The sequence below is a fragment of the Oncorhynchus masou genome, chromosome 31 (genome assembly GCF_036934945.1).
Source record: "Oncorhynchus masou masou isolate Uvic2021 chromosome 31, UVic_Omas_1.1, whole genome shotgun sequence".
NCBI classification, from domain to species: domain Eukaryota; kingdom Metazoa; phylum Chordata; class Actinopteri; order Salmoniformes; family Salmonidae; genus Oncorhynchus; species Oncorhynchus masou.
Window position 1 is genome coordinate 76,298 of NC_088242.1, and position 27,002 is coordinate 103,299.

The 27,002-nt window shown below is 44.4% G+C and overlaps 1 protein-coding gene across 1 annotated transcript in view; it reads left to right on the forward strand.

Annotated features, from left to right (window-relative positions):
• Positions 1-27,002, forward strand: part of LOC135523340 (disrupted in schizophrenia 1 protein-like) — an 84,051-nt gene that overhangs the window by 52,663 nt on the left and 4,386 nt on the right. Inside the window, exons 5-7 of the mRNA XM_064949949.1 lie at positions 497-540; positions 3,222-3,266; positions 25,093-25,234. Of these exons, the coding sequence (XP_064806021.1) occupies positions 497-540; positions 3,222-3,266; positions 25,093-25,234 (231 nt within the window). The remainder of the gene's footprint in view (positions 1-496; positions 541-3,221; positions 3,267-25,092; positions 25,235-27,002) is intronic.

Below are 27,002 nucleotides of genomic sequence, written 5' to 3' on the forward strand. Positions count from 1 at the left end.
CTCTCTGTCTTTGTCTCTCTCTCTTTGTCTCTCTCTGTCTTTGTCTCTCTCTGTCTTTGTCTCTCTCTCTTTGTCTCTCTGTCTTTGTCTCTCTCTCTTTGTCTCTCTCTCTTTGTCTCTCTCTCTCTTTGTCTCTCTCTCTCTTTGTGTCTCTCTTTGTCTCTCTCTGTCTTTGTCTCTCTCTCTCTTTGTCTCTCTCTCTCTTTGTCTCTCTCTGTCTTTGTCTCTCTCTGTCTTTGTCTCTCTCTCTTTGTCTCTCTCTCTCTTTGTCTCTCTCTCTTTGTCTCTCTCTCTCTTTGTCTCTCTCTCTTTGTCTCTCTCTCTCTTTGTCTCTCTCTCTTTGTCTCTCTCTCTTTGTCTCTCTCTCTTTGTCTCTCTCTCTTTGTCTCTCTCTCTCTCTTTGTTTCTCTCTCTGTCTTTGTCTCTCGCTGTCTTTTTCTCTGTCTCTGTCTCTCTCTGTCTCTGTCTCTGCTGTTTGTCCTTTCTTTTTATGCAGCCTGGCCTGTCCTCCTAACCATCTTTATCTTCAGGACAATGAAGGTGAGACAAGGACATCCATCTTTCCCCCTCTCCTGTGTCTCTGTTGTGTATTTCAAATATTTTTTTCTCCCAACCAATCCGTCAAACTTCCTACAGCGAATATCTTACTGCTCTCCAAAAGACAGAGACACAGAGGTAGTCTGTCTGTACATGTATGTAGAGGTAGTCTGTCTGTACATGGATGTAGAGGTAGTCTGTCTATACATGTATGTAGAGGTAGTCTGTCTATACATGTAGGTAGAGGTAGTCTGTCTGTACATGTATGTAGAGGTAGTCTGTCTGTACATGTAGGTAGAGGTAGTCTGTCTGTACATGTATGTAGTCTGTCTGTACATGTATGTAGAGGTAGTCTGTCTGTACATTTATGTAGAGGTAGTCTGTCTGTACATGTAGGTAGAGGTAGTCTGTCTGTACATGTATGTAGAGGTAGTCTGTCTGTACATGTAGGTAGGAGTCTGTCTGTACATGTAGGTAGAGGTAGTCTGTCTGTACATGTATGTAGAGGTAGTCTGTCTGTACATGTATGTAGAGGTAGTCTGTCTGTACATGTATGTAGAGGTAGTCTGTCTGTACATGTATGTAGAGGTAGTCTGTCTGTACATGTAGGTAGAGGTAGTCTGTCTGTACATGTATGTAGAGGTAGCCTGTCTGTACATGTATGTAGAGGTAGTCTGTCTGTACATGTATGTAGAGGTAGTCTGTCTGTACATGTATGTAGAGGTAGTCTGTCTGTACATATAACTGAAGGTAGTCTGTCTGTACATGTATGTAGAGGTAGTCTGTCTGTACATGTATGTAAAGGTAGTCTGTCTGTACATGTATGTAGAGGTAGTCTGTCTGTACATATAACTGAAGGTAGTCTGTCTGTACATATAACTGAAGGTAGTCTGTCTGTACATGTAGGTAGAGGTAGTCTGTCTGTACATATAACTGAAGGTAGTCTGTCTGTACATGTATGTAGAGGTAGTCTGTCTATACATGTAGGTAGAGGTAGTCTGTCTGTACATGTATGTAGAGGTAGTCTGTCTGTACATGTATGTAGAGGTAGTCTGTCTGTACATGTAGGTAGAGGTAGTCTGTCTGTACATGTAGGTAGAGGTAGTCTGTCTGTACATATAACTGAAGGTAGTCTGTCTGTACATGTAGGTAGAGGTAGTCTTTCTGTACATGTATGTAGAGGTAGTCTGTCTGTACATGTATGTAGAGGTAGTCTGTCTGTACATGTAGGTAGAGGTAGTCTGTCTGTACATGTATGTAGAGGTAGTCTGTCTGTACATGTAGGTAGAGGTAGTCTGTCTGTACATGTATGTAGAGGTAGTCTGTCTGTACATGTAGGTAGAGGTAGTCTGTCTGTACATGTATGTAGAGGTAGTCTGTCTGTACATGTAGGTAGAGGTAGTCTGTCTGTACATGTATGTAGAGGTAGTCTGTCTGTACATGTATGTAGAGGTAGTCTTTCTGTACATGTATGTAGAGGTAGTCTGTCTGTACATGTAGGTAGAGGTAGTCTGTCTATACATGTTGGTTGAGGCATTCTTTGTATACATGTAGAGGTAATCTGTCTGTACATTTCGTAACAGTACTGTAGACGGACTGAACACATACAGAACCACAACTGCACTACTGTAGACGGACTGAACATACAGAACCACAACTGCACTACTGTAGACGGACTGAACATACAGAACCACAACTACAGTACTGTAGACGGACTGAACACATACAGAACCACAACTACAGTACTGTAGACGGACTAAACACATACAGAACCACGTCTACAGTACTGTAGACGGACTGACCATACAGAACCACAACTACAGTACTATAGACGGACTGAACATACAGAACCACATCTACAGTACTGTAGATGGACTGAACACATACAGAACCACAACTACAGTACTGTAGATGGACTGAACATACAGAACCACGTCTCCAGTACTGTAGACGGACAGAACCACAACTACAGTACTATAGACGGACTGAACATACAGAACCACAACTACAGTACTGTAGACGGACTGAACACATACAGAACCACAACTACACTACTGTAGACGGACTGACCATACAGAACCACAACTACAGTACTATAGACGGACTGAACATACACAACCACAACTACAGTACTGTAGACGGACTGAACACATACAGAAGCAAAACTACACTACTGTAGACGGACTGAACATACAGAACCACAACTACAGTACTGTAGACGGACTGAACACATACAGAACCACAACTACAGTACTGTAGACGGACTGAACACATACAGAACCACAGTACACTACTGTAGACGGACTGAACATACATAACTACAGTACTGTAGATGGACTGAACACATACAGAACCACAACTACAGTACTGTAGACAGACTGAACATACAGAACCACAACTGCTCACAAAGCAACGCATTCATGTTATATTTTATTTTAATGTGTGTGTGTTTGCATGTTTGTGTGTGAATCAGGTCATTTTGGAGATTAATAATTGGCTTCCCTTCATTATGATGATATTGCAGTTACAAACACACACACACACACACACACACACACACACACACACACACACACACACACACACACACACACACACACACATACAACGCATTATTATGTTTTCAATAATTCATGAGGTTGTTATGATTGTTGCTTCAACAAAATGTTAATCTTTTGTTACAGAAATTGGAAGAGTTTTTATTCTGCATGGAGGATGTTCACCCAGAGGTAGGCACCAATTGACTTTCTCTCTACTATACTGTATGCTAAAGCTTAAGCTCGAGCTAAACATTATTTTAAAGCTAACGATAAAGAACATTCTATGGCTAATAAAAAAGATTATTCTATAGTTGTTGCTAAAAAGTATTTTAAAGCTTTTGATAAATATTATTCTAATGATAAGATAATTTTGAAGCTAATGATAAAGAGTATTCTAAAACTAATGATAAAGATCATTCTGAAGCTAAGGAAACAAATGATCTAAAGCTAATGATACAATTATTTTAAAGCTATTGATAAATACTATTCTAACGATAACGATTATTATAAAGCCAATGATAAATATTATTTTAAAGCTATTGATAAATATTATTTTAAACCTATTGATAAATAATTTTCTAATGATAAATATTATCCTAAAGCTATTGATAAATATTATTCTAATGATAAATATTATTCTAATGATAAATATTATTCTAACGCTAATGATAAATATTATTCTAATGATAAATATTATTCTAACGCTAATGATAAATATTATTCTAATGATAAATATTATCCTAAAGCTATTGATAAATATTATTCTAATGATAAATATTTTTCTAATGATAAATATTATTCTAAAGCTAATGATAAATATTATTCTAATGATAAATATTATTCTAAAGCTAATGCATCAAACCAGCAGACTTGCCTCAGTGATAACATTACCTCCAATATAACCCCGATCTGACCTCAGTGTAAACATTACCTCCAATATAACCCTGATCTGACCTCAGTGTAAACATTACCTCCAATATAACCCTGATCTGACCTCAGTGTAAACATTACCTCCAATATAACCCTGATCTGACCTCAGTGTAAACATTACCTCCAATATAACCCTGATCTGAGCTCAGTGTAAACATTACCTCCAATATAACCCTGATCTTACCTGAGTGTAAACATTACCTCCAATATAACCCTGATCTTACCTCAGTGTAAACATTACCTCCAATATAACCCTGATCTGACCTCAGTGTAAACATTACCTCCAATATAACCCTGATCTGACCTCTGATCTAACCCTGATCTTACCTCAGTGTAAACATCAGTGTAAAGATGATGCCGAAGAACATGTTTTTACATTTGTTTTACATTTTACATTCTCCCAACCAATTGTGCTATTTTGTTATTTTTTTGCATTTTGTGTAGCTTATTTTTTTAAGTTATTGTGTACATAATGTTGCTGCTACCGTCTCTTATGACCGAAAATAACTTCAGGACATCAGAGAAGTGATTACTCACCGCGGGCTGGAAGAAACTTTTTCCTTTAACGAGTCCGATGAGGAAGATATACTGCTCTCACTGGAACAGGCCAAGATCCACCCCTTTTGTGTGAAGAAAAGATGCCGGAAAAGTGGCCGCAGATCAGGCATTCTCAGAGCGAGTAAACTCCCACTGCCTTCCATTCTTCTCGCTAACGTGCAATCATTAGACAATAAAATGGATGACCTATGATCAAAATTATCCTACCAACGGGACATTAAAAACTGTAACATCTTATGTTTCACTGAGACGTGGCTGAACAAAGATACGGACAACATCGAGCTAACAGGATTTTAACAGAGAACAGAGACACTACGTTTGGCAAGACGAGGGGTGGGGGTGTGTGTCTATTTGTCAATAACAGCTGGTGTGCGATGTCTAATATTAAAGAAGTCTCGAGGTATTGCTCACCTGAGGTAGAATACCTTATAATAAGATTTAGACCACACTATCTACCAAGAGAGTTCTCATCTGTATTATTCGTAGCCGTCCATTCGTAGCCATCCACAAAATGAAGCTGGCACTAAGACCGCTCTCAACCAACTCTATAAGGCCATAAGCAAAGAAGAAAATGCAAAAAAAAGAAATGACGCTCCTGGTAGCCAGGAACTTTAATGCAGGCAAACTTCAATCAGTTTTACCAAATTTTACCAAAGCTCTCCCCCACCCTCCATTTGGCAAATCTGACCATAACTCTATCCTCCTGATTCCTGCTTACAAGCAAAAACTGAATCAGGAAGTACCAGTGACTCGCTCAATACGGAAGTGGTCAGATGACGAGGCTGCTTCACTACAGACGCGAGCTGCCCAGTGACACGAACCTACCAGACGAGCTAAATGCCTTTAATGCTCAATTCGAGGCAAGCAACACGAGAGCACCAGCTGTTCTGGATGACTGTGTGATAACGCTCTCGGTAGTCGATGTGAACAAAATCTTTAAACAGGTCAACATTCACAAAGCCACTGGGCCAGGGATTACCAGGACGTGTACTCAAACATGCAGGGACCATTTTCAACCTCTCCCTGACCAAGTCTGTAATACCTACATGTTTCAAGCAGACACCATAGTCCCTGTATCCAAGGAAGCAAAGGTAACCTGCATAAATGATTACCGCCACATAGGACTCACATCGGTAGCCATGAAGTGCTTTGACAGGCTGGTCATGGCTCACATCAACAGCATCCTCCCGGACACCTTAGACCCACTCCAATTGGCATACTGCCCCAACAGATCCATAGATGACTAAATCTCAATCACACTCCACACTGCCTTTCCCACCTGGACAAAAAGAACACCTATGTGAGAATGCTGTTCATTGACTACAGCTCAGTGTTCAACACCATAGTGTCCACGAACCTCATCACTAAGCTAAGGACTCTGGGACTACACCCCTCCCTCTACAACTGGATCCTGGACTTCCTGACGGGCCGCCCCGAGGTGGTAAGAGGCAACAACACGTCTGCCACGCTGATCCTCAACACAGGGGTGTGTACTTAGTCCCCATCTGTACTCCCTGTTCACCCACGAATGCGTGGCCAAACTCCAACACCATCATTAAGTTTGCTGATGACACAACAGTTGTAGGCCTGATCACCGACAACGATGAGATGGCCTATAGGGAGGAGGTCAGAGAACTGGCAGTGTGGTGCCAGGACAACAACCTCTCCCTCAATTTGAGCAAGACTAAGGAGCTGATCGTGGGCCGAACACGCCAACATGAACATTGACAGGGCTGTAGTGGAGTTGAAGAGTTTCAAGTTCCTAGGTGTCCACATCACCAACAAACTATCATGGTCCAAACATACCAAGACAGTCATGAAGAGGGCACGACAAAACATTTTCCCCCTCAGGAGAGGAGGGGCGGCAGTGTAGCCTAGTGGTTAGAGCATTGGACTAGTAACCGAAAGGTTGCAAGTTCAAATCCCCGAGCTGACAAGGTACAAAATCTGTCGTTCTGCCCCTGGACAGGCAGTTAACCCACTTTTCCTAGGCCGTCATTGAAAATAAGAATTTGTTCTTAACTGACTTGCCTAGTAAAATAAAGGTAAAATAAAAATAAAAAAGATTTGGCATTTGGCCTCCACATTGACTCAGTACCGGTACCCCTGTATATAGTCTCCACATTGACTCTCTACCGGTACCCCCTGTATATAGCCTCCACATTGACTCTGTACCGGTACCCCCTGTATATAGCCTCCACATTGACTCTGTACCGGTACCCCCTGTATATAGCCTCCACATTGACTCTGTACTGGTACCCCCCTGTATATAGCCTCCACATTGACTCTGTACCTCTACCCCCTGTATGCAGCCTCCACATTGACTCTGTACCGCTGACCCCTGTATATAGCCTCCACATTGACTCGGTACTGGTACCCCCTATATATAGCCTCCACATTGACTCTGTACTGTTGACCCCTGTATATAGCCTCCACATTGACTCTGTACCGTAATACCCTGTATATAGCCTCCACATTTTATTTTTTATTTTATTTTATTTCACCTTTATTTAACCAGGTAGGCTAGTTGAGAACAAGATCTCATTTGCAACTGCGACCTGGCCAAGATAAAGCTTAGCAGTGTGAACAGACAACACAGAGTTACACATGGAGTAAACAATTAACAAGTCAATAACACAGTTCAAAAAAAAGGTGAGTCTATATACATTGTGTGCAAAAGGCATGAGGAGGTAGGCGAATAATTACAATTTTGCAGATTAGCACTGGAGTGATAAATGATCAGATGGTCATGTACAGGTAGAGATGCTGGTGTGCAAAAGAGCAGAAAAGTAAATAAATAAAAACAGTGTGGGGATGAGGTAGGTAAAAATGGGTGGGCTATTTACCAATAGACTATGTACAGCTGCAGCGATCGGTTAGCTGCTCAGATAGCACATGTTTGAAGTTGGTGAGGGAGATAAAAGTCTCCAACTTCAGGGATTTTTGCAATTCGTTCCAGTCACAGGCAGCAGAGAACTGGAACGAAAGGTGGACAAATAAGGTGTTGGCTTTAGGGATGATCAGTGAGATACACCTGCTGGAGCGCGTGCTACTGATGGGTGTTGCCATCGTGACCAGTGAACTGAGATAAGGCGGAGCTTTACCTAGCATGGACTTGTAGATGACCTGGAGCCAGTGGGTCTGGCGACGAATATGTAGCGAGGGCCAGCCGACTAGAGCATACAAGTCGCAGTGGTGGGTGGTATAAGGTGCTTTAGTGACAAAACGGATGGCACTGTGATAAACTGCATCCAGTTTGCTGAGTAGAGTGTTGGAGGCAATTTTGTAGATGACATCGCCGAAGTCGAGGATCGGTAGGATAGTCAGTTTTACTAGGGTAAGTTTGGCGGCGTGAGTGAAGGAGGCTTTGTTGCGGAATAGAAAGCCGACTCTTGATTTGATTTTCGATTGGAGATGTTTGATATGAGTCTGGAAGGAGAGTTTACAGTCTAGCCAGACAACTAGGTACTTATAGGTGTCCACATATTCAAGGTCGGAACCGTCCAGGGTGGTGATGCTCGTCGGGCATGCGGGTGCAGGCAGCGATCGGTTGAAAAGCATGCATTTGGTTTTACTAGCGTTTAAGAGCAGTTGGAGGCCACGGAAGGAGTGTTGTATGGCATTGAAGCTCGTTTGGAGGTTAGATAGCACAGTGTCCAATGACGGGCCGGAAGTATATAGAATGGTGTCGTCTGCGTAGAGGTGGATCAGGGAATCGCCCGCAGCAAGAGCAACATCATTGATATATACAGAGAAAAGAGTCGGCCCGAGAATTGAACCCTGTGGCACCCCCATAGAGACTGCCAGAGGACCGGACAGCATGCCCTCCGAATTGACACACTGAACTCTGTCTGCAAAGTAATTGGTGAACCAGGCAAGGCAGTCATCCGAAAAACCGAGGCTACTGAGTCTGCCGATAAGAATATGGTGATTGACAGAGTCGAAAGCCTTGGCAAGGTCGATGAAGACGGCTGCACAGTACTGTCTTTTATCGATGGCGGTTATGATATCGTTTAGTACCTTGAGTGTGGCTGAGGTGCACCCGTGACCGGCTCGGAAACCAGATTGCACAGCGGAGAAGGTACGGTGGGATTCGAGATGGTCAGTGACCTGTTTGTTGACTTGGCTTTCGAAGACCTTAGATAGGCAGGGCAGGATGGATATAGGTCTGTAACAGTTTGGGTCCAGGGTGTCCCCCCCTTTGAAGAGGGGGATGACCGCAGCTGCTTTCCAATCTTTGGGGATCTCAGATGACATGAAAGAGAGGTTGAACAGGCTAGTAATAGGGGTGGGAACAATTTCGGCAGATAATTTTAGAAAGAAAGGGTCCAGATTGTCTAGCCCGGCTGATTTGTAGGGGTCCAGATTTTGCAGCTCTTTCAGAACATCATCTGAACGGATTTGGGAGAAGGAGAAATGGGGAAGGCTTGGGCAAGTTGCTGTGGGGGGTGCAGTGCTGTTGACCGGGGTAGGAGTAGCCAGGTGGAAAGCATGGCCAGCCGTAGAAAAATGCTTATTGAAATTCTCAATTATGGTGGATTTATCAGTGGTGACAGTGTTTCCTATCTTCAGTGCAGTGGGCAGCTGGGAGGAGGTGTTCTTATTCTCCATGGACTTTACAGTGTCCCAGAACTTTTTGAGTTAGTGTTGCAGGAAGCAAATTTCTGCTTGAAAAAGCTAGCCTTGGCTTTTCTAACTGCCTGTGTATAATGGTTTCTAGCTTCCCTGAACAGCTGCATATCACGGGGGCTGTTCGATGCAATGCAGAACGCCATAGGATGTTTTTGTGTTGGTTAAGGGCAGTCAGGTCTGGGGAGAACCAAGGGCTATATCTGTTCCTGGTTCTAAATTTCTTGAATGGGGCATGTTTATTTAAGATGGTTAGGAAGGCATTTTTTAAAAATATCCAGGCATCCTCTACTGACGGGATGAGATCAATATCCTTCCAGGATACCCCGGCCAGGTCGATTAGAAAGGCCTGCTCGCTGAAGTGTTTCAGGGAGCGTTTTACAGTGATGAGTGGGGGTCGTTTGACCGCTGACCCATTACGGATGCAGGCAATGAGGCAGTGATCGCTGAGATCTTGGTTGAAGACAGCAGAGGTGTATTTAGAGGGCAAGTTGGTTAGGATGATATCTATGAGGGTGCCCGTGTTTAAGGCTTTGGGGAGGTACCTGGTAGGTTCATTGATAATTTGTGTGAGATTGAGGGCATCAAGTTTAGACTGTAGGATGGCTGGGGTGTTAAGCATGTTCCAGTTTAGGTCGCCTAGCAGCACGAGCTGAAGATAGATGGGGGTCAATCAGTTCACATATGGTGTCCAGAGCACAACTGGGGGCAGAGAGTGGTCTATAGCAGACTGCAACGGTGAGAGACTTGTTTTTAGAGAGGTGGATTTTTAAAAGTAGAAGTTCAAATTGTTTGGGTACAGACCTGGATAGTAGGACAGAACTCTGCAGGCTATCTTTGCAGTAGATTGCAACACCGCCCCCTTTGGCAGTTCTATCTTGTCTGAAAAGGTTGTAGTTTGGAATTCAAATTTCAGAATTTTTGGTAGTCTTCCTAAGCCAGGATTCAGACACAGCTAGAACATCCGGGTTGGCAGAGTGTGCTAAAGCAGTGAATAGAACAAACTTAGGGAGGAGGCTTCTAATGTTAACATGCATGAAACCAAGGCTATTACGGTTACAGAAGTCATCAAAAGAGAGCGCCTGGGGAATAGGAGTGGAGCTAGGCACTGCAGGGCCTGGATTCACCTCGACATCGCCAGAGGAACAGAGGAGGAGTAGAATAAGGGTGCGGCTGAAAGCAATAAGAATTGGTCGTCTAGAACGTCTGGAACAGAGAGTAAAAGAAGGTTTCTGGGGGCGATAAAATAGCATCAAGGTATAATGTACAGACAAAGGTATGGTAAGATGTGAATACAGTGGAGGTAAACCTAGGTATTGAGTGATGAAGAGAGAGATATTGTCTCTAGAAACGTCATTGAAACCAGGAGATGTCATTGCATGTGTGGGTGGTGGAACTAATAGGTTGGATAAGGTATTGTGAGCAGGACTAGAGGCTCTACAGTGAAATAAGCCAATAAACACTAACCAGAACAGCAATGGACAAGGCATATTGACATTAAGGAGAGGCATGCTTAGTCGAGTGTTCAAAAGGGTCCAGAGTGGAGAGGTTGGTTGGGGGTCACGGCGATCCAGACAGCCAGCCAGGCCATCGATAGCAAGCTAGCATAGGATGGACGTCTGTTATTAGCCACCTCTTGCGCTCCGTCAGTAGATTAGTGGGGTTCTGTGTGGTAGAGGGGACCAATCCAAATCACACAACAACAGCAAAAATAAAAACAATAGATATAGCTAGAGGCCCAGAAGAAGAAAAAAATAACAATAACAATAAAAATAAATAAATAAATTGTCCGATTATCTATTCAGATAGCAGCCGATAAGACAGCTAATGGCTAGCAGGCCGCAGATGGGCACCCAGGCAACGTCGCGACGGAGGAACCAGACGGATAACTCCCTCGGGTAGACAACGTCGGCAGTTCAGCCGTGAAGGCCCGGCGGGGCTCCGCGCAGGCAGCAAAACGGGTCCGTACAGGTGACCGCAGCCCAGGAGCGATTGATGGAACTCCTCAGCTGGCTAGCTCCAGAACAACCGATGCTCGCTCCGGAATCGATGAAAACTCCAACTAGCTTCCGATTAGCTTCTGGATTAGCTTCTGGCTAGCTCCTGGCTAGCTTCTGGCCAGTTTCCGGCCAGCTCCTGACCCAGCTTGTGATTAGCTTCTGGCTAGTTTCTGGCTAGCTTCTTGGAGTTTGGAGTCTCTGGCTAGCTTCTTGGATGATTTCAGACTTGAGGTAAATAATACTTTTTTATACTTTTTTATAAATATAAATTGGTGAGGCGGGTTGTAGGAGAGTGTTTTGAGGATGAGTTTATGGAAAATTTAAATAAAAAAATGTATGAAAAAAGTTGTAAATATATATATATATACGGGACACGACAAGACGAGGACAAATGACGTCTGAAGTGCTATGCCATCTTGGTACAATATCTCCACTATAACCCTGATCTGACCTCAGTGTCAATATGATCTCCAATATAAACCTGATCTGACCTCAGTGTCAATATGATCTCCACTGTGCGTGTATGACCCCCTTGTCATTTCCATAATGACTTGAAATGAATTATTTCCACTTAGCTACTGCTGCACCGCCCCCCATCTATGTCTTCTCCAGAATTCAGCAGAACTTTTGGGAACTCAATCTTGCTCTCTCTCTCTCAGTGCATGCTGGGAGTGTTCATAGTTGAGAGATTGTGTGGAGGGCTCTGTCCATACTTACTTTCTTTATTCTTTCCTTGGTCTTTTCTTTCCATTTTTATTTTCTATGGTGGAGGGTTAACGCACTTTTAGTGGGTGGAAGGGGACAGAGTTTTAGTTTCCTGGGGGTTGAACGTTGTGGTGTGCACAGCCTTGGGCGGAGGAGACGCTGTCGTTACGGCATGGATTCAGGTGTGTTCCTGAGAATGTAGTTAAGGTGGAGGATGATCTGCTCATGGTCGGTGAACAGGTAGGAGCTGAAGTTATACATTCTGCATCCAGAATGAACAAAGCTGTGGTTGTGTTGATGAAAAGAGTACAATTTGTGGGTAGGCTGATTGCTAGTGGAATATTTGTAAGGCATGTAATTGTGACGATTTCTTTTCTTTCGACTCCTTCGACAAGGGTTGTAGTTCCCAATCTGCATCTGTTTACTACGGATGATCAAATCTGAGTCATTTTGGTAAATTTGCTAGTGGTTTCAGGCCAAATTTCTTCAGCCTCCTGAGGTTTAAGAGGCACTGTTGCGCCTTCTTCACCACACTGTCTTTGTCGGTCTGTTTTAACCTCTATGCGCACGGAACCCATCGCTCCATAAATAGTCATATTAAACATTCATGAAAATACAAGTGTCTCACATGTATCAAAAGCCTAGAATTTTGCTAATCCAACTGCGTTGTTAGATTTAAAAAAGAATTTACTGCGAAAGAATACGATGCTATTATCTGAGCATAGAGCCCCATAATATTTTTTTTTTAAATAACCAGCACAGGCGTAACATAATCACAAACTGCATTAAAATAAATCGTTTACCTTTGACGATCTTCGTCTGTTTGCAAAAATACGTCTTAACATTAAACATTCTTGAAAATGCAAGTGTCTTACATCCTTCAAAAGATTAGGATCTTGCTAATGAAACTTCAACTTAAAACTTAAAATAGCTATTACAGAGAACAAATACCATGCTTTTGTTTGAGAAGAGCAATCAACAACAAAAACATTTTCCGGCTTGACAGTTTTTACACATTCACATCTGAAGGTAAAAATATGACTGATATCTTGCTCTTATTTCTCTTCCTGAGGTTCCCAGTGATCAAATGAAGTGCCGTTTTCTTTGATAAAATTTTTAAACCCTAAATCGAAACATTTTGTTACATGTTTGTGCCGTGAATTCCATCAATTCTATCAATTTTTTACGGAGCATTCGACGTAATTACACACGGTAAACCATCGTTTATCTAGTCATGGTTGGTTTCAGTGCATTCCTCTGGATGTTTGCAACACAGCCAAACGTCATTGTTTTTTTTGCGGGGAGTATTGACCTTGCGCGCCAATAATTTTAGCGAAGCTTCGTTGATTGACTGTATTTCTGCCCAATGACCACTGATCTTCTTGAAATCTAGCTGGGTAGATAGCCAATGAGCTGAGGTAAACGCCAGTATGTAATGGTTTTGGGTTGGACCACCATTCCTTGCTTGTAAATGCACGCGTAACGAACACCATTCTCGCCTTGACTATCAGAGGAGTTGCTGTGAGGCTTGTTACGCCCAGCAGTATTTCGGAAAGTTATATTTTCAACGATTTCATTGAAGACATCATGGCGAATAAATCAGGAAAAGCGAAGTCTGGAACAGGAACTGAGGAGCTGTTTCTGCAAGGACAGGACATACTTCTGGACGGGTAAGTGCTAATGCCGTTTTATGAAATATATATATTTTGCAATTTGCAATGAAGTGTGTGTGTGTGTGTGTGTGTGTGTGTGTGTGTGTGTGTGTGTGTGTGTGTGTGTGTGTGTGTGTGTGTGTGTGTGTGTGTGTGTGTGTGTGTGTGTGTGTGTGTGTGTGTGTGTGTGTGTTTGTATTTTCCGTGTCAGATATATATATTTTCCATTTTTTTATTAAAATGGAATGGAGTAGAACAGCAAACACACACATGGCCACTGCGCCTGCTACTCCTTTCCATTTCCATATGAAATAGCCATTGGGTGCTGTTCAGGGGAGGACAGGCCCACAACAATGGCCGGAGTTGAATGGAACAGCACTTCACCTTAGTGAAGGTTCCCCCTGCTCTATACAATACATATCTGTTTATTTTATGTGATGATAAAAGGCTCATACAATACAAATATTTTTTAATGTTTTCTTTCACAGTGATAGCGACTCCGACTGGGAGCCCCGGTGCCAAGCTGCCCCCTCTACTCCTGACTCCAGTGGTGGTCATATGCCACAGTTCATTACTGCAGGCATGACTGTGCCTCAGGGCCAAAAGGGCACAGCATGGAGGCGTTGTTGTGTTCTGTGTCGCATGACCTGCACCACCTGTTCAGTTTGCCTCTGCCTTACATCAGAAAGAGACTGCTATGGGACATGGCACAGGCAGCAAAATATTGTGTAGAGGACTTCCAAAGGGTGTACTGTTTTTTTTAAATATTTATTTTCTAATATTTAAAAAATATATATATAATTTGTGTGTGTTAGAATTGCTTTTTGATATGTTGTATATAGTTATTTGCACTGTTGTATATAGTTATAGGTAATTTCACCAATTCGGCCACTTGGGTACATTTGGACAACTTGTGTGGGACACCTGGGTGACTTCATGCTAAATGTCATGTCGCTCACCCATTCCTGAAGTTATCAGTCTGAAACTTTGCACACCTACAGTTGCCCTCTTGTGTTATCCATCAAAATTATCTCCAGCATCCTATCTGACTGTGTGGCTATTCTAGTACATGTGAAAGATGATGCTACAACAATACAAAACAGAAAACGTATGCGCTTTCTTTCTCTTTTCTTCCACCAGATCTACTGTGTTATATTCTCCTACATTCAATTAACATTTCCACAAACTTCAGAATGTTTCCATTCAAATGATACCAAGAATATGCATATCCTTTCCTCTGGGTGTCACACCCTGACCATAGTTTATTTGTATGTTTCTATGTTTTGGTTGGTCAGGTTGTGATCTGAGAGGGCATTCTATGTTGGATGTCTTGTTTGTCTATTTCTATGTCGGGCCTGATATGGTTCTCAATCAGAGGCAGGTGTTAGTCATTGTCTCTGATTGGGAACCATATTTAGGTAGCCTGGGTTTCACTGTGTGTTTGTGGGTGATTGTCCCTGTCTCTGTCACCAGATAGGGCTGTTTTCGGTTTCCGTACATTTGTTATTTTGTTAGTTTAATCGTGTATAGTTTCCTTGTTAAATAAAATGAATCACAACTACGCTGCATTTTGGTACGCTCCTCCTTCCCACAACAAAAGCCGTGACACTGGGGCTGAGCTACAGGCAGTTAGGTTAGGGTATGTCTTCAGGCGGAAATTGAGAACAAGGGATGCAGCCATAAGAGGTTTTAATATAGAACTGTGCCAGGGGATGGTCTGGTTAATATAGCACTGTGCCATGCCAGGGGATGGTCTGGTTAATATAGCACTGTGCCAGGGGATGGTCTGGTTAATATAGCACTGTGCCAGGGGATGGTCTGGTTAATATAGCACTGTGCCAGGGGATGGTCTGGTTAATATAGCACTGTGCCAGGGGATGGTATGGTTATTATAGCACTGTGCCAGTGGATGGTCTGGTTAATATAGCACTGTGCCAGGGGATGATGGTCTGGTTAATATAGCACTGTGCCAGGGGATGGTATGGTTATTATAGCACTGTGCCAGTGGATGGTCTGGTTAATATAGCACTGTGCCAGGGGATGATGGTCTGGTTAATATAGCACTGTGCCAGGGGATGGTATGGTTAATATAGCACTGTGCCAGGGGATGGTCTGTGTTAATCTAGCACTGTCCCAGGGGATGGTCTGTGTTAATATAGCACTGTGCCAGGTGATGGTCTGTGTTAATCTAGCACTGTGCCAGGGGATGGTATGGTTAATATAGCAATGTGCCAGGGGATGGTCTGGTTAATATAGCACTGTGCCAGGGATAGTCTGGTTAATATAGCATTATGTCATGCCAGGGGATGGTCTGGTTAATATAGCACTGTGCCAGGGGGTGGTCTGGTTAATATAGCACTGTGTCATGCCAGGGGATGGTTTGGTTAATATAGCACTGTGCCAGGGATGGTCTGGTTAATATAGCACTGTGCCAGGGGATGGTCTGGTTAATATAGGACTGTACCAGGGGATGGTCTGGTTAATATAGCACTGTGCCAGGGGATGGTCTGGTTAATATAGCACTGTGTCATGCCAGGGGATGGTCTGGTTAATATAGCACTGTGTCATGCCAGGGGATAGTCTGGTTAATATAGCACTGTGTCAGGGGATGGTCTGGTTAATATAGCACTGCACCAGGAGATGGTCTGTGTTAATATATTACTGTGCCAGGGGATGGTCTGTGTTAATATAGCACTGTGCCAGGTGATGGTCTGTGTTAATATAGCACTGTGCCAGGGGATGGTCTGGTTAATATAGCACTGTGTCATGCCAGGGGATGGTCTGTGTTAATATAGCACTGCACCAGGAGATGGTCTGGTTAATATAGCACTGTGCCAGGGGATGGTCTGTGTTAATATAGCACTGTGCCAGGTGATGGTCTGTGTTAATATAGCACTGTGCCAGGGGATGGTCTGTGTTAATGTAGCACTGTGCCAGGGGATGGTCTGTGTTAATGTAGCACTGTGCCAGGGGATGGTCTGTGTTAATATAGCACTGTGCCAGGGGATGGTCTGGTTAATATAGCACTGTGCCAGGGAATGGGCTGGTTAATATAGCACTGTGCCAGGGGATGGTCTGGTTAATATAGCATTATGTCATGCCAGGGGATGGTCTGGTTAATATAGCACTGTGCCGTGCCAGGGCATGGTCTGGTTAATCTTGCACTGTGCCAGGGGATGGTCTGTGTTAATATAGCACCGTGCCAGGGGATGGTCTGGTTAATATAGCACTGTGCCAGGGGCTGGTCTGGTTAATATAGCACTGTGCCAGGGGATGGTCTGGTTAATATAGCACAGTGCCATGCCAGGGCATGGTCTGGTTAATCTTGCACTGTGCCAGGGGATGGTCTGCGTTAATATAGCACTATGCCAGGGGATGGTCTGTGTTAATATAGCACTGTGCCAGGGGATGGTCTGTGTTAATATAGCACTGTGCCAGGGGATGGTCTGGTTAATATAGCACTGTGCCAGGGGATGGTCTGTGTTAATATAGCACTATGCCAGGGGATGGTCTGTGTTAATATAGCACTGTGCCAGGGGATGGTCTGTGTTAATATAGCACTGTGCCAGGGGATGGTCTGGTTAATATAGCACTGTGCCAGGGGATGGTCTGTGTTAATATAGCACTGTGCCAGGGGATGGTCTGGTTAATATAGCACTGTGCCAGGGGATGGTCTGGTTAATATATTTTTTTTTTCACCTTTATTTAACCAGGTAGGCTAGTTGAGAACAAGTTCTCATTTACAACTGCGACCTGGCCAAGATAAAGCATAGCAGTGTGAACAGACAACACATTTACATTACATTTAAGTCATTTAGCAGACGCTCTTATCCAGAGCGACTTACAAATTGGTGAATTCACCTTCTGACATCCAGTGGAACAGCCACTTTACAATAGTGCATCTAAATCATTTAAGGGGGGGGGGTGAGAAGGATTACTTTATCCTATCCAGAGTTACACATGGAGTAAACAATTAACAAGTCAATAACACAGTAGAAAAAAAAGGCGAGTCTATATACAATGTGTGCAAAAGGCATGAGGAGGTAGGCGAATAATTACAATATTGCAGATTAACACTGGATTGATAAATGGTCATGTACAGGTAGAGATATTGGTGTGCAAAAGAGCAGAAAGGTAAATAAATAAAAACTGTGGGGATGAGGTAGGTGAAAATGGGTGGGCTATTTACCAATAGATTATGTACAGCTGCAGCGATCGGTTAGCTGCTCAGATAGCTGATGTTTGAAGTTGGTGAGGGAGATAAAGGTCTCCAACTTCAGCGATTTTTGCAATTCGTTCCAGTCACAGGCAGCAGAGTACTGGAACGAAAGGCGGCCGAATGAGGTGTTGGCTTTAGGGATGATCAGTGAGATACACCTGCTGGAGCGCGTGCTACGGATGGGTGTTGCCATCGTAACCAGTGAACTGAGATAAGGCGGAGCTTTACCTAGCATGGCCTTGTAGACGACCTGGAGCCAGTGGGTCTTGCGACGAATATGTAGCGAGGGCCAGCCGACTAGAGCATACAAGTCGCAGTGGTGGGTAGTATAAGGTGCTTTAGTGACAAAATGGATGGCACTGTGATAAACTGCATCCAGTTTGCTGAGAAGAGTGTTGGAAGCAATTTTGTAGATGACATCGCCGAAGTCGAGGATCGGTAGGATAGTCAGTTTTACTAGGGTAAGCTTGGCAGCGTGAGTGAAGGAGGCTTTGTTACGGAATAGAAAGCCGACTCTTGATTTGATTTTCGATTGGAGATGTTTGATATGGGTCTGGAAGGAGAGTTTGCAGTCTAGCCAGACACCTAGGTACTTATAGGTGTCCACATATTCAAGGTCGGAACCATCCAGTGTGGTGATGCTAGTCGGGCAAGCGCGTGCAGGCAGCGATCGGTTGAAAAGCATGCATTTGGTTTTACTAGCGTTTAAGAGCAGTTGGAGGCCACGGAAGGACTGTTGTATGGCATTGAAGCTCGTTTGGAGGTTAGATAGCACAGTGTCCAATGACGGGCCGAAAGTATATAGAATGGTGTCGTCTGCGTAGAGGTGGATCAGGGAATCGCCCGCAGCAAAAGCAACATCATTGATATATACAGAGAAAAGAGTCGGCCCGAGAATTGAACCCTGTGGCACCCCCATAGAGACTAACAGAGGACCAGACAGCATGCCCTCCGATTTGACACACTGAACTCTGTCTGCAAAGTAATTGGTGAACCAGGCAAGGCAGTCATCCGAAAAACCGAGGCTACTGAGTCTGCCGATAAGAATATGGTGATTGACAGAGTCGAAAGCCTTGGCAAGGTCGATGAAGACGGCTGCACAGTACTGTCTTTTATCGATGGCGGTTATGATGTCGTTTAGTACCTTGAGTGTGGCTGAGGTGCACCCGTGACCGGCTCGGAAACCAGATTGCATAGCGGAGAAGGTACGGTGGGATTCGAGATGGTCAGTGACCTGTTTGTTGACTTGGCTTTCGAAGACCTTAGATAGGCAAGGCAGAATGGATATAGGTCTGTAACAGTTTGGGTCCAGGGTGTCTCCCCCTTTGAAGAGGGGGATGACTGCGGCAGCTTTCCAATCCTTGGGGATCTCAGACGATATGAAAGAGAGTTTGAACAGGCTGGTAATAGGGGTTGCGACAATGGTGGCGGATAGTTTCAGAAATAGAGGGTCCAGATTGTCAAGCCCAGCTGATTTATACGGGTCCAGGTTTTGCAGCTCTTCCAGAACATCTGCTATCTGGATTTGGGTAAAGGAGAACCTGGAGAGGCTTGGGCGAGGAGCTGCGGGGGGGCCGGAGCTGTTGGTCGAGGTTGGAGTAGCCAGGCGGAAGGCATGGCCAGCCGTTGAGAAATGCTTGTTGAAGTTTTCAATAATCATGGATTTGTCGGTGGTGACCGTGTTCCCTAGCCTCAGTGCAGTGGGCAGCTGGGAGGAGGTGCTCTTGTTCTCCATGGACTTCACAGTGTCCCAGAACTTTTTGGAGTTGGAGCTACAGGATGCAAACTTCTGCCTGAAGAAGCTGGCCTTAGCTTTCCTGACTGACTGCGTGTATTGGTTCCGGACTTCCCTGAACAGTTGCATATCGCGGGGACTGTTCGATGCTATTGCAGTCCGCCACAGGATGTTTTTGTGCTGGTCGAGGGCAGTCAGGTCTGGAGTGAACCAAGGGCTATATCTGTTCTTAGTTCTGCATTTTTTGAACGGAGCATGCTTATCTAAAATGGTGAGGAAGTTACTCTTAAAGAATGACCAGGCATCCTCAACTGACGGGATGAGGTCAATGTCCTTCCAGGGTACCCGGGCCAGGTCGATTAGAAAGGCCTGCTCACAGAAGTGTTTTAGGGAGCGTTTGACAGTGATGGGGGTGGTCGTTTGACTGCGGCTCCGTAGCGGATACAGGCAATGAGGCAGTGGTCGCTGAGATCCTGATTGAAGACAGCGGAGGTGTATTTGGAGGGCCAGTTGGTCAGGATGACGTCTATGAGGGTGCCCTTGCTTACAGAGTTAGGGTTGTACCTGGTGGGTTCCTTGATGATTTGTGTGAGATTGAGGGCATCTAGCTTAGATTGTAGGACTGCCGGGGTGTTAAGCATATCCCAGTTTAGGTCACCTAACAGAACAAACTCTGAAGCTAGATGGGGGGCAATCAATTCACAAATGGTGTCCAGGGCACAGCTGGGAGCTGAGGGGGGTCAGTAGCAGGCGGCAACAGTGAGCGACTTATTTCTGGAGAGAGTAATTTTCAGAATTAGTAGTTCGAACTGTTTGGGTATGGACCTGGAAAGTATGACATTACTTTGCAGGCTATCTCTGCAGTAGACTGCAACTCCTCCCCCTTTGGCAGTTCTATCTTGACGGAAGATGTTATAGTTGGGTATGGAAATCTCAGAGTTTTTGGTGGCCTTCCTGAGCCAGGACTCAGACACGTCAAGGACATCAGGGTTAGCAGAGTGTGCTAAAGCGGTGAGTAAAACAAACTTAGGGAGGAGGAGGTCACAATCTTGCTGCTCTGATGGCACACTGTGGAATTTCACCCAGTAGATATGGGAGTTTTTCAAAATTGGATTTGTTTTCTAATTCTTTGTGGATCTGTGTAATCTGAGGGAAATATGTATCTCTAATATGGTCATACATTGGGCAGGAGGTTAGGAAGTGCAGCTCAGTTTCCACCTCATTTTGTGGGCAGTGAGCACATAGCCTGTCTTCTCTTGAGAGCCCTGTCTGCCTACGGCGGCCTTTCTCAATAGCAAGGCTATGCTCGCTGAGTCTGTACATAGTCAAAGCTTTCCTTAATTTTGGGTCAGTCACAGTGGTCAGGTATTCTGCCGCTGTGTACTCTCTGTGTAGGGCCAAATAGCATTCTAGTTTGCTCTGTTTTTTTGTTAATTCTTTCCAATGTGTCAAGTAATTATCTTTTTTTTTCTCATGATTTGGTTGGGTCTAATTGTGCTGCTGTCATGGGGCTCTGTAGGGTGTGTTTGTGAACAGAGCCCCAGGACCAGCTTGCTTAGGGGACTCTTCTCCAGGTTCATCTCTCTGTAGGTGATGGCTTTGTTGTGGAAGGTTTGGGAATCGCTTCCTTTTAGGTGGTTATAGAATTTAACAGCTCTTTTCTGGATTTTGATAATTAGTGGGTATCGGCCTAATTCTGCTCTGCATGCATTATTTGGTGTTCTACGTTGTACACGGAGGATATTTTTGCAGAATTCTGCGTGCAGAGTCTCAATTTGGTGTTTGTCCCATTTTGTAAAGTCTTGGTTGGTGAGCGGACCCCAGACCTCACAACCATAAAGGGCAATGGGCTCTATGACTGATTCAAGTATTTTTAGCCAAATCCTAATTGGTATGTTGAAATTTATGTTCCTTTTGATGGCATAGAATGCCCTTCTTGCCTTGTCTCTCAGATCGTTCACAGCTTTGTGGAAGTTACCTGTGGCGCTGATGTTTAGGCCAAGGTATGTATAGTTTTTTGTGTGCTCTAGGGCAACAGTGTCGAGATGGAATTTGTATTTGTGGTCCTGGTGACTGGACCTTTTTGGAACACCATTATTTTGGTCTTACTGAGATTTACTGTCAGGGCCCAGGTCTGACAGAATCTGTGCATAAGATCTAGGTGCTGCTGTAGGCCCTCCTTGGTTGGTGACAGAAGCACCAGATCATCAGCAAACAGCAGACATTTGACTTCAGATTCTAGTAGGGTGAGGCCGGGTGCTGCAGACTTTTCTAGTGCCCGCGCCAGTTCGTTGATATATATGTTGAAGAGGGTGGGGCTTAAGCTGCATCCCTGTCTAACCCCACGACCCTGTGTGAAGAAATTTGTGTGTTTCTTGCCAATTTTAACCGCACACTTGTTGTTTGTGTACATGGATTTTATGATGTCATATGTTTTACCCCCAACACCACTTTCCATCAGTTTGTATAGCAGACCCTCATGGCAAATTGAGTCGAAGGCTTTTTTGAAATCAACAAAGCATGAGAAGACTTTGCCTTTGTTTTGATTTGTTTGGTTGTCAATTAGGGTGTGCAGGGTGAATACATGGTCTGTTGTACGGTAATTTGGTAAAAAAACAATTTGACATTTGCTCAGTACATTGTTTTCATTGAGGAAGTGTACGAGTCTGCTGTTAATGATAATGCAGAGGATTTTCCCAAGGTTACTGTTGACGCATATTTCACGGTAGTTATTGGGGTCGAATTTGTCTCCATTTTTGTGGATTGGGGTGATCAGTCCTTGGTTCCAAATATTGGGGAAGATGCCAGAGCTAAGGATGATGTTGAAGAGGTTTAGTATAGCCAATTGGAATTTGTTGTCTGTATATTTGATCATTTCATTGAGGATACCATCAACACCACAGGCCTTTTTGGGTTGGAGGGTTTTTATTTTGTCCTGTAACTCATTCAATGTAATTGGAGAATCCAGTGGGTTCTGGTAGTCTTTAATAGTTGATTCTAAGATCTGTATTTGATCATGTATATGTTTTTGCTCTTTATTCTTTGTTATAGAGCCAAAAAGATTGGAGAAGTGGTTTACCCATACATCTCCATTTTGGATAGATAATTCTTCGTGTTGTTGTTTGTTTAGTGTTTTCCAATTTTCCCAGAAGTGGTTAGAGTCTATGGATTCTTCAATTACATTGAGCTGATTTCTGACATGCTGTTCCTTCTTTTTCCGTAGTGTATTTCTGTATTGTTTTAGTGATTCACCATAGTGAAGGCGTAGACTCAGGTTTTCCGGGTCTCTATGTTTTTGGTTGGACAGGTTTCTCAATTTCTTTCTTAGATTTTTGCATTCTTCATCAAACCATTTGTCATTGTTGTTAATTTTCTTCGGTTTTCTATTTGCTTTCTCTCTCAACATCATTGAGGTGTCCAGTTGAGCTTATTTTTAAACCTAAGTAATTGTAGTGTGCAGTACTCTATATTTTATTTATTTTGTACGAATTGAGAACTTTGGTCTAATTCCCTGAGATCTGTATCTTCTCTGGAAAATCATTATTGTAGTCTTTTTGGATTTTACTGCCAGGGCCCAAGTCTGGCAGTACTGCTCTTGCAGGTCCAGGGTATGCTGTAGGCCATGTGCTGTGGGTGACAGCAGGCATAGGTAATCTGCGAAGAGTAGGCATTTAACCTGTAGAGTAATGTGGAGACAAACACCAGGGGCTTAGGATGTCTCTAGTATAGTGGCCAATTTGTTGATGTAAATATTGAAGTGTGCAGGGCTCAGATTGCAACCCTGGCGAAGGCCCCGCCCCTGGTTAAAGAATTCATATTTTTTCTTTCCAATTTTAATGCTGTGCATATTGCCAGTATACATTGATTTAATTATGTCATATGTTTTACCCCCTACACCACTTTCAAAAACTTTGTAGAACAGTCCTGTATGCCAAATGGAATCAAATGCTTTTTGGAAGTAGACAAAGCAATCGTATTTTTTGGTATTATTTTGGTGACCATGCTAATCTATCAGGGTGTGAAGGGTGTAAATATCATTAGTCGTGCGATGTTTTGGTATAAATCCAATTTGACTTTTACTCAAGACATTGTGCTTATTAAGGAAGTTTAGAACTCTTACATTTCTAATACTACAGAAAACCTTCCCCGGGTTACGGTCTCTATGTTTTTGGTTGGACAGGTTTCTCAATTTCTTTCTTAGATTTTTGCATTCTTCATCAAACCATTTGTCATTGTTGTTAATTTTCTTCGGTTTTCTATTTGCTTTCTCTCTCAACATCATTGAGGTGTCCAGTTGAGCTTATTTTTAAACCTAAGTAATTGTAGTGTGCAGTACTCTATATTTTATTTATTTTGTACGAATTGAGAACTTTGGTCTAATTCCCTGAGATCTGTATCTTCTCTGGAAAATCATTATTGTAGTCTTTTTGGATTTTACTGCCAGGGCCCAAGTCTGGCAGTACTGCTCTTGCAGGTCCAGGGTATGCTGTAGGCCATGTGCTGTGGGTGACAGCAGGCATAGGTAATCTGCGAAGAGTAGGCATTTAACCTGTAGAGTAATGTGGAGACAAACACCAGGGGCTTAGGATGTCTCTAGTATAGTGGCCAATTTGTTGATGTAAATATTGAAGTGTGCAGGGCTCAGATTGCAACCCTGGCGAAGGCCCCGCCCCTGGTTAAAGAATTCATATTTTTTCTTTCCAATTTTAATGCTGTGCATATTGCCAGTATACATTGATTTAATTATGTCATATGTTTTACCCCCTACACCACTTTCAAAAACTTTGTAGAACAGTCCTGTATGCCAAATGGAATCAAATGCTTTTTGGAAGTTGACAAAGCAAGCGTATATTTTGGTATTATTTTGGTGACCATGTTAATCTATCAGGGTGTGAAGGGTGTAAATATCATTAGTCGTGCGATGTTTTGGTATAAATCCAATTTGACTTTTACTCAAGACATTGTGCTTATTAAGGAAGTTTAGAACTCTTACATTTCTAATACTACAGAAAACCTTCCCCGGGTTACTGTTCACCCAGTGGGGGCGGCAGGGTAGCCTAGTGGTTAGAGCGTTGGACTAATAACCGCAAGGTTGCAAGTTCAAACCCCCTAGCTGACAAGGTACAAATCTGTCGTTCTGCCCCTGAACAGGCAGTTCCTAGGCCATCATTGAAAATAAGAAGTTGTTCTTAACTCACTTGCCTAGTTAAATAAAGGTAAAATATTAAATAAATAAACACAAATGCCTCTGTAATTGTTAGGGTCAAATTTGTATCTGTTCTTAAAAATTGGGGTTATGAGTCCTTGATTCCAGATGTCAGGGAAATAACCTACACTCAGGATCAAATTAAACTGTTTTAATATAGCCAATTTAAATATCCATCATCTCTCTTTCACCCTCTCTCTCTTTATCTTACCCTCTCTCTCACCTTCTCTCTGTCCCTCTCTCTCACCTTCTCTCTGTCGCTCTCTTTCTCACCTTCTCTCTGTCACTCTCTCTCTCACCTTCTCTCTGTCCCTCTCTCTCACCTTCTCTCTGTCCCTCTCTCTCTCACCTTCTCTCTGTCCCTCTATCTTTCTTTCTCAGGGGGACAGTGGCAGTGAAGCAGCAGGGCTTACAGCAGACCTGACTATAGAGCTGACCGACCAGTGTGAGGAGATCAGTGACAGGCTGCTGATTCTGGAGGATGACCTCCAGACAGCCATACAGAACAAAGACCAGGATCTCACTCATATCCTTTACCTGTTTCTGTACGGTGTGTGTGTGACTTACCAGAGGGGGGGTGTGTGAGTTACCAGAGGGGGTGTGTGTGAGTGAGTTACCAGAGGGGGTGTGTGTGAGTTACCAGAGGGGGTGTGTGTGAGTTACCAGAGGGGGTGTGTGAGTTACCAGAGGGGACGTGTGTGAGTTACCAGAGGGGGCGTGTGTGAGTTACCAGAGGGGGAGTGTGTGAGTTACCAGAGAGGGGGTGTGTGAGTTACCAGAGGACGCGTGTGTGAGTTACCAGAGGGGGCGTGTGTGAGTTACCAGAGGGGGCGTGTGTGAGTTACCAGAGGGGGCGTGTGTGAGTTACCAGAGGGGGCGTGTGTGAGTTACCAGAGGGGGCGTGTGTGAGTTACCAGAGGGGGTGTGTGTGAGTTACCAGAGGGGGCGTGTGTTAGTTACCAGAGGGGGCGTGTGTTAGTTACCAGAGGGGACGTGTGTGAGTTACCAGAGGGGGCGTGTGTGAGTTACCAGAGGGGGCGTGTGTGAGTTACCAGAGGGGGCGTGTGTGAGTTACCAGAGGGGGCGTGTGTGAGTTACCAGAGGGGGCGTGTGTGAGTTACCAGAGGGGGCGTGTGTGAGTTACCAGAGGGGGCGTGTGTGAGTTACCAGAGGGGGCGTGTGTGAGTTACCAGAGGGGGCGTGTGTGAGTTACCAGAGGGGGTGTGTGAGTTACCAGAGAGGGGGTGTGTGAGTTACCAGAGTGTGCGTGTGTGAGTTACCAGAGGGGGTGTGAGTGAGTTACCAGAGGGGGCGTGTGTGAGTTACCAGAGGGGGGGGGGTTGAGTTACCAGAGGGGGGGTGTGTGAGTTATCAGAGGTGACGTGTGTGAGTTATCAGAGGTGACGTGTGTGAGTTATCAGAGGTGGCGTGTGTGAGTTACCAGAGGGGGTGTGAGTGAGTTACCAGAGGGGGCGTGTGTGAGTTATCAGAGGTGACGTGTGTGAGTTATCAGAGGGGGCGTGTGTGAGTTATCAGAGGGGGCGTGTGTGAGTTACCAGAGGGGGCGTGTGTGAGTTACCAGAGGGGGCGTGTGTGAGTTACCAGAGGGGGCGTGTGTGAGTTATCAGAGGGTGCGTGTGTGAGTTACCAGAGGGGGCGTGTGTGAGTTATCAGAGGGGCGTGTGTGAGTTACCAGAGGGGGTGTGTGTGAGTTACCAGAGGGGGCGTGTGTGAGTTACCAGAGGGGGCGTGTGTGAGTTACCAGAGGGGGCGTGTGTGAGTTACCAGAGGGGCGTGTGTGAGTTACCAGAGGGGGCGTGTGTGAGTTACCAGAGGGGGCGTGTGTGAGTTACCAGAGGGGGCGTGTGTGAGTTACCAGAGGGGCGTGTGTGAGTTACCAGAGGGGGCGTGTGTGAGTTACCAGAGGGGGCGTGTGTGAGTTACCAGAGGGGGGGTGTGAGTTACCAGAGAGGGGGTGTGTGAGTTACCAGAGGGGGGGGGGATTGAGTTACCAGAGGGTGCGTGTGTGAGTTACCAGAGGGGGGTGTGTGTGAGTTACCAGAGGGGGTGTGTGAGTTACCAGAGGGGGGGGTGTGAGTTACCAGAGGGGGTTGGTGTGAGTTACCAGAGGGGGGTGTGTGAGTCACCAGAGGGGGTTGGTGTGAGTTACCAGCGAGGGGGTGTGTGAGTTACCAGAGGGGGTGTGAGTTACCAGAGGGGGTGTGTGAGTTACCAGAGGGGGTGTGTGAGTTACCAGAGGGGGTGTGTGTGAGTTACCAGAGGAGGGGGGT